We start from the raw sequence: 15,398 nt of genomic DNA, 5'->3' as shown, positions 1-15,398 counted from the left end.
TACTCATCCTAAAAATGCTAAATAAACATAGTATTATAAGACAAGTACATTAAACCTGTGCTTTTCAGGCAGCATTACTAATCAGATCCGAGAATTCAGCAGTGCTGTGGTATAAAATTATTTTTTTTTTGCTATAATTTGAGTTTATTTTACATTACCCACTGCAGGTTCTACTGAGACCTCTTCTTCTTCTGCACTATTCTTTTTTTCCATCATGACCTCCTTTTCCTCATTTTTCCTTTTCACCATTACCCCCCTATTCTTACCACCTAATCCCTCCATTTCTGCTGTCTTCTTTCCGTTATGCTTTTTTTTATCTCTATCTCCTCTACTGAAGAAAAAGGTCTAATATTTCTGACAGAATCTGTCATCTTGTACTGCAAATAACTGAATTCTTCCAACACAAAACACTGCTTGTAGAAAAGTCGATCTTTTTTTCCACCCACTACAGAGTTATACATGCCTACACTACCTCGTCGTCCCAAGGGCTGTATTAAACTCTTGACATTGAATTATGCTCACTCTTTTCTAAGAAAAATTACATTTGCTTTCTTTTCTCTCCTCCAGGGGTATCCCAGGCAAGAAATGCGGGAACATCGTATTTACAGCAGAGGAGCTCAGCAATTGCAGGGTCAGTGTTTTATACACACACACACACATACACACATATCATGTCATGCCATTACAAACACAATGTTTTATCATATATGTTTGGAAGTCTCAGTGGACAAGGAAGTCATTTACAGCAAGCAGGGTAGGAAGTGAAAGTGCAAATTACACCGAGACCATCGTCCTCACATACAGAAGCATCGCATTTCCCGTTTGAACTCTAACAAATGCATTTGTCAGTGTAAGTGCACTCTGTCACGATTACCTTGTCCGATCAATACTGACAGCTGCACTAACCAGCGGGAGGTCCATTTTTCACCTAGCACTTTTCACATACCGTTTCAAATAACACCACTGTCTGAATCATTTGAAGTGACACTCCCTCTTACATCTCTGTAGCCGTTGTGAAGAAATTCATGTACGGTCCACTCCAGAAATTTTGGCACCAATTAGGGGAATGCTATAGGCGACTATCAAGAGAATTTTTCTGAGCCTAACTCTGTGATAGGTAATTGAGAATCAACAGCATACAGTCTAGCAGCATATACTGAGTGGGTTTTTTTTTTTATTTTTAGACGTACCTCTGTTCAGCCGTGTTCGCGGTAATATCATTAAGCAGAGCTGACAGGTTTCAGCAAAATTCCCAGCCCAACTCCATCTCAAAAAGACCAAACATGTGGGCATTGGAAAAGGGAGACTCAGCCTCAGCCTTGTGTAGGGAAACAAGTATTTTACATCTATTTCTGATGTACAGACCTTATCCACACCATAATCCTGCTTTCTTTCTCCCAATCTTTGTACTATATCTTGCAATAGAAATGGCTCTGTACATCATAGACACACTGCACTTACACTGTGCCATTTTCCAGAAATGTATTGGGTTTTAATTCCGATTATTTGCTATATAACAGTATCTTGGTAGCCGCTCAGTATTTTTAAACAAGTATTTTAATCTGGCAACCTGATTATTAATTGTCATGCCTGCTCCTGCTCCTGCTCCTCCAGTGAAAATGGTCATAGAACAAGAATATGGCAGGAAAAATCCTGCCTATATGGATGTTGTTGCAGTTCCCATCTTTGATAATAACTGCAATAATAACGCTATGGAAGCTATTTGGGGGAATGTGTGTGTTGCCCTGTGAATGCGCAGCACCTTTTATCTGTTAATTAACAGCATTTTTAAACCATTGGTCACTCAGATATGGTAATTAGTATTTCAGCGTTAACATATATGGAGTTGTGAATCAGGATTTTATGAAGAGTAAGATTTGTTCAGGACCTGTGACATACTTATTAACAGCCATATTCATTGTGAGGGTAATGATGATTTTGAAACCAGTGTTTTACTAACCAAAAATCAAACTTATTCCATGTTTTATTCATGTTTATATATGTATTTCCGTTCCTTTCCTATGAAAGGTCTCGACAGTTCTGGAGTTGACTGTGTACGAGACCAAAATTCCTAGCGATACCTCATCAGTATGAGAGTGTGGAGAGTATTCCCCTGACGCCACGTCTGCACTAGGTGCCAGTTAAAGCCGTTACACATTTGTCCTCTCCTCTTTGACATTGCTTGTCCCTGGGATCAACCCATCACCGTATGCAGGCAGAATAACAGACCATTCGTATGTATGAAGAACTTGCTATTCTTCTCTACCATGAGACTGTCTTCTCCGAGGCATTGCCCGTTCTGTCTCTGTCCAGGTTTCATGTTGCCTTTTTCAAACCTGGTCCATGAGTGACGTTTTTAAACATAAAAAAAAAAAAGAAGTTATTACTATGGAAGATGTTTTAGGGTTTGCAGAAAAGCTGTTCAGTTTGCTTATCTCAAACAAAGAGGGCTTGGTTTATTAAATAGCAGTTAAAGCCAGTGTTTATACAGTAAACTGTCAGTGGTAAGTGAATATTTTTTTCTCTCTATCACTAAGCTTAAGCTGCATCCAGAACCTCAGTCTCAGCATTGGTTATTAAAGGTTAATAAAGAAACAGATCTGTGAACATTTGAATTTACACACTTTTTCCCTTTGCCCCAAAATATAGCGATTCAGCAAAGACCTGTTTGGTGTCTGAAATTGCTTCTGGGGCTAAGAGAGTAATGCATCTAACAAGAAAAAGATGTCTGCCTCAACTAAAAAAAATTTTTGTACACATATGATTTAAACTACTTCCATTTCCTCAGTGATGTCAGACAGATCTGCTGATGCGCTTTAGGACACAGCGTGACTTACTGTCATTTATAAACATGAATAAAACTTCACCAAGTGTCAAACTCAATTTCAGCCCAGAACATATCTGCATTATTGTGGGCCCTGAAAGTCCAAAAACTTGAGGCTATTATGAGTTTAACATAATATTGTGTGTAGGCAGCTATTCGATTATCTGCTTAATGTTGTGAGTCAGTTTACAATGTTTATTTTTTGCTTCATAATGATGACAAATTTTATTCATTCATGCCACAGTTTCTTTAGTGTAGTAGTAAAAAAAAAAAAAAAGAAATCGTACAGGCGTGTCTTCACTAAGAATATACATGTCCACAGTCAGTACGTTTACATGGACAATAATAATTTAATATTAACCAGAATAAGACGATACTCTGATTAAGAAACTGGCATGTAAACAGCGATTATTGAGGACCTTAACCCGACTAAAGTCATACTCGAAGTAAACACAAATGGAATCGAGACATGTGGAGTATTCCTGTTTTAGTCGCATCATCGACGTGCGTTACAGACATGTACACACCTTAATCACACTATTAACGTCGTGTGGGAGTTTTCACCGCATTTTGCGACACGACACGTACACACGGCAGCGCTCAACCGCTTGACGGAAAACAAGAGAGCACGGCTGCGTCCCAAACCGCGTACTTACCTGCTATATAGTAGCCGAGATGCATGTATCTCTATATACTATAAAGTAGGTAAGTACGTGGTTTGGGACGCAGCCCACGGCTTCAAGCAGTCGTCTATTAGCACGTATAGCATGAGAAATAATTAACTGCACTTGAAGCTTTCGTAAAATTAAAAATGAAACGCCCAGAACTGTATACGGTTCCATAACGAAGACGAACTGTATGTCGATACGTGAAATTCTGGAGGGAACGTCGTACGGCGTGGCTCGGTGACGTAATGACGTGTGCTGTTAATCGCTCTATGTTCTAAAACATGTAAAACGGGAACACGAAAGGAATATTCTAAAAGAGACTCATGTAAACACCTTATTGTCTTATAATATTGTCTTATTCAGAATATGGTCGATAATTAGATTACTGCTGTCCGTGTAAAAATATTGAGTCAATGATTATATCAAAGGACAGATGTGTTTCTAAAGCATTTTAGACACACAAAAAAAAAATGTCAACACAAATATTTCTCTCTGACTGTTTTGTCACATTTTTAAGTGAATTGTATTGTTTACTGTGTAGCCAAAAGTATGTGGACGTCTGACCATCACACTCATATGTGCTTGTTGAACATACCATTCCAGACGTAGTCCTGTTATAATAACCTCCTCTCTTCTGGGGAGGCTTTCCACTAGATTTTGGAATGTGGCTATGTTTATTTGTGATCATTTGTAATCTAGAGAATTAGAGAGGCACCGATGTTGAGCGAAGAAGTAGCCTTCCAGTTCATCCCAAAAGTAGTCAGACGGGGTTGAGTTGGGCTCTGTACAGGACACTTGAGTTCTTCCACAACAACCTTGACACACCATGTCTTCAGGGAGCTTGCTTTGTGCACAGGGGTATTGTCATGCTGGAACAGGTTTGGACTCGAGCTGTTAGTTCCAGTAAAACTACAGTATACAAAGACATTCTAGACAATTGTGTTTTGGGGAAGACAGTTTGGGGAAGAACCACATATGGCTGCGATGGTCAGGTGTCCACAAACCTTTGGCCATATAGTGTACATACGACTGGTGCAGTGTCGACTGTCCCCATCTGTCGTGTTTCAAGGACCCTGTCGTTAGCTCTCTTTATAAAAATGAAGTGTACTACTGCTCCAGTGATGTTGGAAATCCAGAATCACTTTTTGGACTGCAATTTGGTATCATTTAATGGAAGACAGGAGGTGAGGAACGGGTGTGGATGATAATATACTTTTGAATTGTGCCTCATAGCTCCAGTGGAGAAACTAAAAAAGCAAATGCGAAGCAAACACCAAGCGTGTCTTTACCTACTGTCAGTTGTGTAAATTGGATCCTTTAAATGTAACAAACTACAGGGCTTTACTGTATGTACTTTCGAACAGGATATTGCCACCATGCAGCTCTGTGCCAACAAGCTGGATAAGAAAGATTTCTTTGGGAAATCGGACCCTTTTCTGGTGTTCTACCGCAGCAACGAGGATGGCACGTAAGCAAGAGCTACCAGCTTAGATGGATGCTGTTTTGCTAAAATGACCAGTATAGATCGATCCAGCATGGCCTGATTATTTGTTGCATACAGACAAGATGATAAGTGCTCATTATATCAGTTTTATCTTAAATAATATGTCTCTTGCAGTTGTGTGAACTGTTTATTTGACTCGCCATGGTGCTTGGTTATAGGTTCACCATCTGCCATAAAACAGAGGTGATCAAAAATACTCTGAATCCCGTGTGGCAGCCCTTCACCATCCCTGTACGTGCTCTGTGTAACGGAGATTATGACAGGTGAGGAGAGTGGGCAATGCATTCCATACACACACACACACACACACACACACACACACACATCACCTTTACTTTATGTTCTTGTTGCTGTCTACTGCATGGTGATTTATATTCTCACCCACTCAGCCCTCTTGCTGAAGTGGTAGCCCGAGATATTCTGTACCGTGGCGAGCTTGAAAATGTTGTCTGCTCGTGGTGGAGCTGTGCGAGGCAAATGCAGCCACACTGAGCATGTGTTGGAGCCTGACCGCTGTGTCTCTGCAGCACTGAGTGTAACGCCAGCAGTGAGTGACGCCTTCAGGCCCAGCCTCCTGCTCACACTGACCTTTCGCTAGAATAAAATAAAATCGCTCCTCTTTCATCCCGCAAAGTTTGCAGAAGATCACAATATGTGTAAGGGTCTACTGCATGTATATTGTATAGAAGTGATTGAATTGTAAAAACAAAATAATAATAAAAAATAATGATAATCAAATATCGGAGCTCCTCCTAGAAGGTAGTGTGAACCCTTTCTGTGTTATATATATATATATATATATATATATATATATATATATATATATATATATATATATACACACACACACAGTGCTGTGCAAAAGTAGATTTGTTTTGTAGTACAAACTGTGTTATAGATTTTTATTTTCTGACTTCTACATTATCAGTACATTTACATTTATTCACTTAGCAGACGCTTTTATCCAAAGCGCCTTACAAATGAGTACAAAAACATTTTAGATTTCTCAACATTACTTTTCCAGCCCAAAATTAAATTGTTACCGAAAAACGTTTGTATGTCAGTAAAGAAAGCAGCGTATTATGTAAGAGACACTTTTCCGAAGAAAAAAAACAACAACAGTGAAGACTGCTGGGTTTTGCTGCAAAGATATGAAGCTCATTTCCTTATAGAACTGCACTAATTGTACCCGAGACGACAAATTTTTTTTTTTTTTAAGCAAAGGGTCACGACACCAAATATTTACTTTGTTCCATTTATTACTGTTTACTCCGTTTATACTGTTTTTTTATTTTTTATTTTTATAGAGAAACATTTTATTCATTATTTTTGAAGGCACGTTTGCTCTACAGCAGTTCTTTGCATGTGCCTAAGGCTTTTGCACAGTACTTTATATCACACTACTTTATCTCTATGTATGATCTCTGCTTATTGGGGGAACGGTGACTTAGTGGTTAGCACGTTTGCCCCGCAACTTCCAGGGTTGGGGGTTCGATTCCCACCTCCACCCTCTGTGTGTGGAGTTCACATGGTCTCACACGGGGGTTTCCCTCGGTTTCCTCCCCGATGCGTCGATTGGCATTTCAAAATTGTCCGTAGTGTGTGATTGTGCCCTGCAATGGGTTGGCACCCTGTCCAGGGTGTACCCCACCTAGTGCCCCAAGTCCCCTGGGATAGACCCTGCATAAGATAAGTGGTACAGAAAATGGATGGATGGACGACCCATAAATAAGATAACTAACAAAAATGAACTGTTATTTTTATCCTTTCGGTCAGATTTCGCACCGCAAACATCAACGACAGCTTTAAGTGAAAACGGTATAAATGGGATAATCCATGGCTAGGCGTGCATTACACGATTTTAATGCACTCTGTGCCTCCATGTTGTGCATTAAAATCATGTAATGCACACCTAGCTGTGGATTATCCATTATTTATTGTATCTGTATTCTTATCATGCCTATAAATTGAACCCAAGATATTTCTGAATGTGGAAAACTCCAGTGTACTGCCTGTTAGTAGCTTGCTGGTTTAGCACGAAGAACACATGTAAGGCAAATATGAACGTAAACGTATAGGAATAGAAATAGGAATGGAATTACAATGTTGATCGTAGTGGTATTACTAAACAGCATCGTTCTGAAGGGAAGACGGTTTTACAAAGATGATGGGTTTTTTATTGGCATCTCATTGCGTCCGTCCTCAAATCGATCGTTATTGCAAAGTCCAAGGATGTGAAGTTAGAATCTCATTTCTCAGGTTAAATTTATTCATACTTGTTGTTGTTGTTTTTTGTTTTTTTTTAATTCCAGAACAGTTAAAGTCGATGTCTACGACTGGGACCGGGATGGAAGGTACTGTATCTTTCACTGACCTTTAGTCGAGTTTGATCATGTTGTTGTTTCAACATCACTTCGTTGCTCGTGGAACATTTCTTTCAACCACTCTCATTCCCACCTGATGTGATCAGTGTGTGGCTCCTCCTACACTTCCTGCTCCGGAGTCGCGTGAAAGTTTTCTCCACATTCACCAGTCCATTTCCAAACTGCCCAACTGTAGTGTGTAGTTCTTCACGTTAGTTTGTAAAATTGTTTATTTGTTGAATATTGAAATATTGACCACACGCTTAGCTCTGTAACATTAGTTCTGATAAGGCTTTGCATCACCTACATCAGAAGGCAACACCGATAAATAAAATACAAAGTCCTAAAAGCCTTTAATTAAATGAATGAATGTGTTTTATGATGTGAACTGTGGGGCAACGGGATGTTTTACTGCTCTACAAAATGGTGTGGTTTAGAGGCAGCAGTTTTTTTTGTTCCAAATTTTAAGTCCCCTGAATGGCCCTCGCTTTTTGTAGGAAAGCTAGCACTGCTGACAGGATATGAAGTTAACACATGCTTAGATGGAATTTTTTGCTTTTTATATATATATATATATATATATATATATATATATATATATATATATATATATATATATATATAAACTTGGAGTAGTCTACAGTGGGTGCATAATATCAATATTCATTTTCAGTAATCTTTTTATCCTGGTCAGGGTCGCACTGGATCCAGAGCTTATCCCTGGAGCACTAGGTATCTTAGACAGATGTTCGGCAATTTATCGTAGCCAGTCCTCCTACTGGAGGTAGGAGATATCAAACCGGAGCTCATACTGATCGGTTATAAGCATCGATGTTCCAGAAACATGACAGGGATGCTGCTCCTACTTAAAGAACACATGCTCACCAGCAGATTACTGCACAGTCTTCGAGTGGCGATTTATCCCTTATTTAATTATATTTATTTGATTGATGTGAGTTTTGTTCTTTAGTCACGATTTTATTGGCGAGTTTACCACCAGCTACAGGGAGCTGTCTCGAGGCCAGAGCCAGTTTAATGTTTACGAGGTGAGATTCATTTACCTTTTGAGCAAGAAAGAACATACTGATTGTAAGGATATATCCTTGCAGTCATGAGCCAATTTTTTTTTTAGCTTTTGCCATGTCTAATTTCAGGTCCTCAACCCCAAAAAGAAAGGCAGGAAAAAGAAATACATAAATTCTGGCACAGTAAGTAGAATGGCCTGTCAAAGTGTCCTCCCCTACAAATTAATTTTCATAATTACCCTTATTATCTAATCTTTCATACTCTCTCTCCAGGTAACGCTTTTGTCCTTCAAAGTGGAATCAGAGTACACTTTTGTGGACTTTATTAGGGGCGGGTGAGAGCTTTGTTCAGAGTTACAACTTAAATACAATAGAGATGTTGACGCGATTGCGTTATTCTGTACAGTGGGCCTCATTTATCAAGCTGAATGTGAACGGGTTTATTCATAATTCGTTCGTATGCCCGTTTACATAAGGAATTTGGTATCCGTGAAAAATCCTGCAACGTCGGAAAAAGTTTCGTATCCCACTCGTGCTCCCGAAGAAGACTAACTATTGTAAACCTCGACTTCAAATCATGTCATTTGCACGGATCGCTGCACTTTTATATCTGGAACATGCTGTCGAGATTATGTTGGTTATTTTTTATTACGTTTACAGCGTTTAGCAGACGTCCTTATCCAGAGCGATTTATACAAGCGCTTTGGAGTCTCGATATAAAAACACATCCTCATGCTAGTTCACTAGGTCAGGGACTAAGAGTAGCATCAGGAATATAATGTGAAAACCAGTCGTTTTATATTATTGCCATTATTTGAAGAAAAAAAAAAGAAACACAAACCCATAAATGAAGTCAAATAAAATGGACAAATACACAGAGGACAAGCCGGTCTGTCTGCACAGAGTCATAATTAGTGCTTGCTTGTTGTTGTTATTATTATTATTATTATTATTATTATTATTCAGTATTTTTGTTGGCATAGACGTGAGTCAAAATAACTTCCACTTCTGTCTTCCAGCCTTTACCCTGATCGTTCATTTCATTGCGAGTACGAAGAAAATCAACCTTTCAACCATAAACCAATAAAAGATTGATGAATGAGGCCCAATATTTAAAAAAAATAAATCAGAGGTAACATTTCAAAAACTTTTTTTTACATTTTAAAACAGGACTCAGCTCAACTTCACAGTAGCCATAGACTTCACTGCTTCCAACGGTGAGCTTCAGTTTCTGGTATTAGTCCCATCATCTGTCCTCCTGGATCTTTTCTAACTTCCGGATTTGATTACTATATATCGCAGCATACAGTTTCTAAGTCTGTGTGTGTGTGTGTTTTTTGCAGGTAACCCATCCCAGCCCACATCTCTCCACTACATGAGTCCGTATCAGATGAATGCCTACGCAATGGCGTTAAAAGCAGTTGGTGAAATCATTCAAGATTACGACAGCGACAAACTCTTCCCTGCTTATGGGTTCGGGGCTAAAATTCCTCCTGATGGAAACGTCTCACATGCTTTTCCTCTGGTGAGCTGCACCTGAGAGTTACAGCTTTAAATATTCAAACACGTCAAGGATGATATCTGTTGCTTAGGGGTCATCGTTGGTGCTTTACCTGTTGGTGTTTTATACGTTAAAGCATTTTATTCACCTGCTGCTATCAATTATTCAGCAAAAAAAATAAAAATAAATTCATAACATTAAAGCATCATTTCTAAAGTTTCAGAACTCGAATTTATTGATCATGTGCCTGTGGTTTATTTTTTAAGTTTGTGGTTTATTGATGACTCGTTGAATAATTCATTGGTCATCATATGCTTACTTGGAAAACTAAATGGGATCAACATTAGCTAACGGAGATATTTGTAATTTTTTTTAGAGCCTTCTTCTGCAAATTGAACCTTTCCAACCTTTCCCATAATTGACCCCAACTCTCTGCTGAAACTATGTATTAGCCTAAAGTTGTTTTCAAGGGGGGAAAAAAATTAACTTTTCCAGCTGGGGGAAAAGCTAATTTCCAGGCCGTAAAATGTACACAGAAGCCTTTTAACGAAATAGCGAATGATACCACAAATCTCTGTGCTGTAAGAGGAATAAAACAGGATGGGGTGATCACAGCAATGCCGCATTCGAGTAAAGGTCATAACTTCCCCTAACGTCCATAAATTCCGACTTTGAACTGGGAAAAATCAAAGAAAAAAACGCCCCCATAACTCAGAATTCCTACTCAGAAACTTCTGATGATCTCCTCAACTCAAGAGTTCAGCGCTCGATGCCAAATCAACATGGCTGCTCACACCATCAGCAGTACACAACATACCACTTCCCTTTAAATGAGTTGCACTGTATATACAAGTATTTGCATATTCCTTTCATGACGCCTTTCTTAGTTGTGTCAATTTGTCCATTTAAAATGTATACGTTAAGTGTACGCAGTTTTCCCCCCTGGCTGTAGAACTCGGACTGCGAGAATGCTAATTGTGTGGGAATCGAGGGAGTCCTGGAAGCTTATTACGAATGTCTGCGGACAGTGCAGCTCTACGGACCCACGAACTTCGCTCCCGTCATCAGCCAGGTGGCAGAGTAAGCGACATTCTCTCTTACGTCTCGCTCTCTTCGTCTCCCTATCTCTCTTTATTGTCCGCTCTATCTGTTGCTAACTCTCAATCCCTCTCCATTAGTATGATTAATAAGCTCAGCCCGGAGTCTCCAGCGTCTCTCCACACTCGCGTACATCAGAAACTCTGTCTGAATACTGAGCGTGCTGTCAGTGTTATTATTACTTTCCAGAAGGCTGAGGTAGAGCCAAAGGGAGATGCGCTCAATACACCGTTAACTTTTTCAGACTGGTGTGCACCAGAGTATATATCCTCTTAATCAGAACCGCACATGGCGACTGATGCGCTGTAGGCTTTAGTTCTTTCGCTGTATTTAATTTGAATCATCTTTGGTGCACAGCTTTATCAGATGCGAGAAAATCCCCCAATCGAGAGAGCCTGAAACTGTCGGATACTCGCCTGACTGCAGGATTGCAAGGGGGCTTAAGGAGGCCCCACTGATCGATCCTGAGCGGTTTACATTTAATAACAGCACCAGAGTGGCAGCACAGAGCTCCACCTAAGTGAAGAAAGATGTAGAGATTGTTATTGATGTGGAATAGTTCAAGGGCATCAGAACAAGGCTGGGTTTAGTTCTTTTCGGCTCTTTCTTGACTTCTCACAAGCTCTTTTATTAAAATCGCGTTTATTCGCTTTCAATACTGTATGTTAGTGTTGTTTTTTTTATATATATATTTATTAACATTTTATATGTACGATGTGTTTGTTTATTTATTTATTTATTTATTTAAATTCTGTCTTGTATTATGTATTAAGGATTATGTTTGCTCCCTTGTATTCTATATGGCCAAAAGTTTGTGGACACCTTCAGTACATTCATATGTACTGAAAAACTGTTATGAAAAACTATTAGTCCAAACACTTGCATGAATCTACAGTCTAGGCTAGAAAGAAATCAAGAAGATATGCAGACTGTCCTACAGAAGCTAAACTTGTTCCTTGCAAGTCAGCGTGAGTTTAAATTTTACATCCATACTGCTGGAATTGCCGAATAGCTTTTCTATTCTCTGCCATTTTCCAATCAATGTCATGTTGAATGTCCGTCATGGTATACTGACAATGAATAAATGTCGCGTTTCTGTGTTTGTGGTCGAAGTCGCAGGTGTAAAGGCTTGTTCTTCCTCTCACAGGGCCGCAGCAGGTGTGACGGACGGCTCGCAGTACTTTGTGTTGCTCATGATCACAGATGGAGTCATCTCCGACATGGTGCAGACTAAAGAGGCCGTGGTCAATGTGTGTCTCTTCCATCATCCTTTACTGCAGCTTCCAAATGTGAGCTCTTTCAGTAAAATGAGACCTCTCTCTCTCTCTCTCTCTCCCTATAGGCTTCCTCCCTGCCCATGTCAATCATCATTGTTGGGGTGGGGCCTGCCGAGTTTGATGGTGAGTGTGGAAGACACGAGGCTCTGGTATAGAAGATAGCGTAGGGAAACACACAATACCATTTGAAAAAGGATGTTTGTGTACATACAAAGCAGGCAAGTGAAAGCTCTGGGGCCTGTACCATGAAGCTAGTTGAATAAGCTCAGGGTTACAGGATTATAGTAAATAGTCTGAACTTATATAACGCTTTTATCCAAAAGCGCTTTACACTGTGTCTCATTCATCCATTCACACACATACTCACACACCAATGGTAGCAGATCTGCCATGCAAGGCTCTAACTTGCCATCGGGAGCAACTTGGGGTTCAGTGACTTGCCCAAGGACACTTCGGTATGTGGAGTCACGTGGGCCGGGAATCGAACCGCCAAGTCTACGATTAGTGGACAACCCGCTCTACCACCTGAACCACAGCCGCTCATAATTAGCTTCGAGTCGACAAAACCAAACCAAACCAATCCAATCAGGCTTTATTGGTACCATGATGCTGGATTTCAACATACTCTGTCTTTGATCCTTAAACTATGATTAGTCCACGAGCGCGTGAACTTAAACGCGTGACGTCGGCACCGAACAGCCAATAGCGTTCAACATGGCGACAAAACAGGTGTGCATACTTCCGGTTTAAAAGCAAGAAAATATTTTGCGGAAATACGAGGAATTTAAATCTACACTAACCGCAAAAACACAGACACCGTTGCGGCCGCCAAAGCTCGGGAACACTGCGGATCGTGTAAATGCGTACGTTTACTTTTGTAGGCTTACAATGAAAATAAACGCATCGAAAACTTATAACCCCGACATATTTCATGTCATTTCATTTAATATAAATGTTAACTGTTTTAATGAAATGTCTCTGCAATGTGCTCTTCTTCTTACAGTTTGAATTAGTTGTGTCACTTTGCCCACTGATTGGTCCAAGTTGGGTTTGGGTTCTCTTATCCAGAACTTAACCTGTCCCGGAGCTGGTTAGCCATGGAGCGTGAGTTACTATGGCGATGAACACCGGTAAAATCCGAGCCACTTTCATGGTACCTAAAACCCAGGGTTGGCACAAACTAAACTGAAAGTTACATGGTTAGCTACCTAAACCAGTTTCATGGTACAGGCCGCTACTGTGCCGCACAGTCCGGTGTTTTGCTTGCTCAGGAACCTGACTAGGTTAAAAAATCCGAGCTATTATATGGAAAAGTAAGATATTTCTGTAGATATCCAAAGTCCATTCTCTGTCATGTATGGAGCCTTTTGCCATTTGTCTGTTGACGAGAAGAAAAGTGCGTCTGTCTCTCTCTATCCAGCGATGGAGGAGTTGGATGGTGACGAGATTCGGGTGTCCTCTCGGGGCCGCGTCGCCGAACGGGACATTGTTCAGGTCCTCATCACGACACCAGCTTTTCCCATTTTTCCATACTCTCCTACATCTGATACAGCTTATTATCTAATTAGCTAAATATTCAATAGCTTGATCCAGTGAAGCAGGAAGAACACGAGCATGCAGCACAGAGTTTTTATTACTGTACTTCAGTCATTTCTGAGCAGCTACAGTTGTTAATATCCAAGGAGGAATTTCATTCTAGCTGTGCTTGTCATGGTTGCACACGCAGCATTTCCTGAAATACAGTATGAAAAAATATAAATTCTCAATTGCTTCAGGACCAACATTTATCCTTTAACACTGGCTATGTTCATCTTACCTGGTTGTAGTGACACAAATCTGATTTTCTGCCTTGATGTGACAAAGATCTGATTATTCTCAGGACTGTGTGGTCACAAAAATCGGATCTTTCTTTTAATCTGATCTGAAGCACTTTGATATACGGTCATAGATCAATACATAGATAAGTTCTGATAAGTGGCAGTGCGACACGAATGAGAGTGGTTCAATCAGAATACTCTGCTCTCATGGATATCAAACAATTGCCAACACAGGTTTATCAAAAATAAATAAATCTTTGTTGAATATAGGTGTGTAACAATTATTGGCACCCCATGAATTCATATGAGAAAAATATATTCCCATTGATATTTTAAAATTTTTTAGTACACCTGGGTGACTAGGAACAGGAAATTGTTCAAACATGACTTCCTGTTTCACAGGGGTATAAATATGATGGAACACATAGGCCAAATTCCCTTAGTCATTCATCACAGCGGGTAAGACCAAGGAATATAGCTGTGATGTGCGGCAAAAGGTTGTTGAGCTTCACAAAATGGGAAGTGTCTATAAGAAAATAGGACAAGCATTGAAAATGCCCATTTCCACCATCAGGGCAATAATTAAGACGTTCCAGTCAACTGGAAATGTTATGAATCAACCTGTAAGAGGACGTGTGTCTATATCGTATATACCTTCTTTGCTCATATTTACCAAGGGTGCCAATAGTAGTGGAGGGCACTATATATATATATATATATATATATATATGTTTTAGATCATTGTTCTGTATGTGTGTCTCAGTTTGTGCCATTCAGGGACTACATTGACCGCTCGGGAAATCAGGTGCTCAGCATGGCTCGTCTGGCCAAGGATGTACTGGCTGAGATCCCGGAGCAGCTGCTGTCTTTCATGAAGAGCCGTGGCATCGAACCCAGACCTGCGCTGTCCCACTCTCCTACACCACATATCCACATACACCTCTGATTCCAGATCACGCTCCTGTTCACACTGCAGATTAGCTGGATATAATACCTTTATATTCATCCAATCCTGACTGAAATATTAACTCTATACTGTAGTCTAGTTGTATGTGGTTGCGTCACCCTTTGTTGGTAATGATCACCTTGTTCGTCATCGGTTTGCACTTACTCAGGTTGGAAATAACGTCTCGTCGTTTACGGACGTACGTACGGCGATCTCTGTATGGCTCTCCCACAGTCTCTACGTGCTGTAAGTGTGTGTCTACGATGGACGGTTTAACACATGCACACTTGCAGGTATGTCTTTAACATGTAGTGCAGCACCTAGTGGTTATTCATTTGATTTCTGTTTCCTTCTTCAGGTGTTTAGCCTTCCCTC

General features: G+C 40.1%; 1 protein-coding gene across 1 annotated transcript in view; it reads left to right on the top strand.

The window, feature by feature from the left end:
* The window catches only part of cpne9 (copine family member IX), a 47,823-nt gene extending 32,543 nt beyond the window's left edge, over positions 1–15,280 (top strand). Inside the window, exons 8-21 of the mRNA XM_053643351.1 lie at positions 568–631; positions 4,857–4,960; positions 5,155–5,259; positions 7,309–7,350; positions 8,330–8,405; positions 8,514–8,567; positions 8,658–8,719; positions 9,555–9,601; positions 9,728–9,909; positions 10,838–10,965; positions 12,131–12,233; positions 12,326–12,383; positions 13,681–13,754; positions 14,841–15,280. Of these exons, the coding sequence (XP_053499326.1) occupies positions 568–631; positions 4,857–4,960; positions 5,155–5,259; positions 7,309–7,350; positions 8,330–8,405; positions 8,514–8,567; positions 8,658–8,719; positions 9,555–9,601; positions 9,728–9,909; positions 10,838–10,965; positions 12,131–12,233; positions 12,326–12,383; positions 13,681–13,754; positions 14,841–15,023 (1,282 nt within the window). The 3' untranslated portion in view covers positions 15,024–15,280. The remainder of the gene's footprint in view (positions 1–567; positions 632–4,856; positions 4,961–5,154; positions 5,260–7,308; positions 7,351–8,329; positions 8,406–8,513; positions 8,568–8,657; positions 8,720–9,554; positions 9,602–9,727; positions 9,910–10,837; positions 10,966–12,130; positions 12,234–12,325; positions 12,384–13,680; positions 13,755–14,840) is intronic.
* Positions 15,281–15,398: the final 118 nt, after the last annotated feature.

Source organism: Ictalurus furcatus, chromosome 15 (genome assembly GCF_023375685.1).
Source record: "Ictalurus furcatus strain D&B chromosome 15, Billie_1.0, whole genome shotgun sequence".
Taxonomy (NCBI): domain Eukaryota; kingdom Metazoa; phylum Chordata; class Actinopteri; order Siluriformes; family Ictaluridae; genus Ictalurus; species Ictalurus furcatus.
Note: the sequence above shows the minus strand (reverse complement) of the source record. Positions and strands in the feature narration are given on the sequence as shown.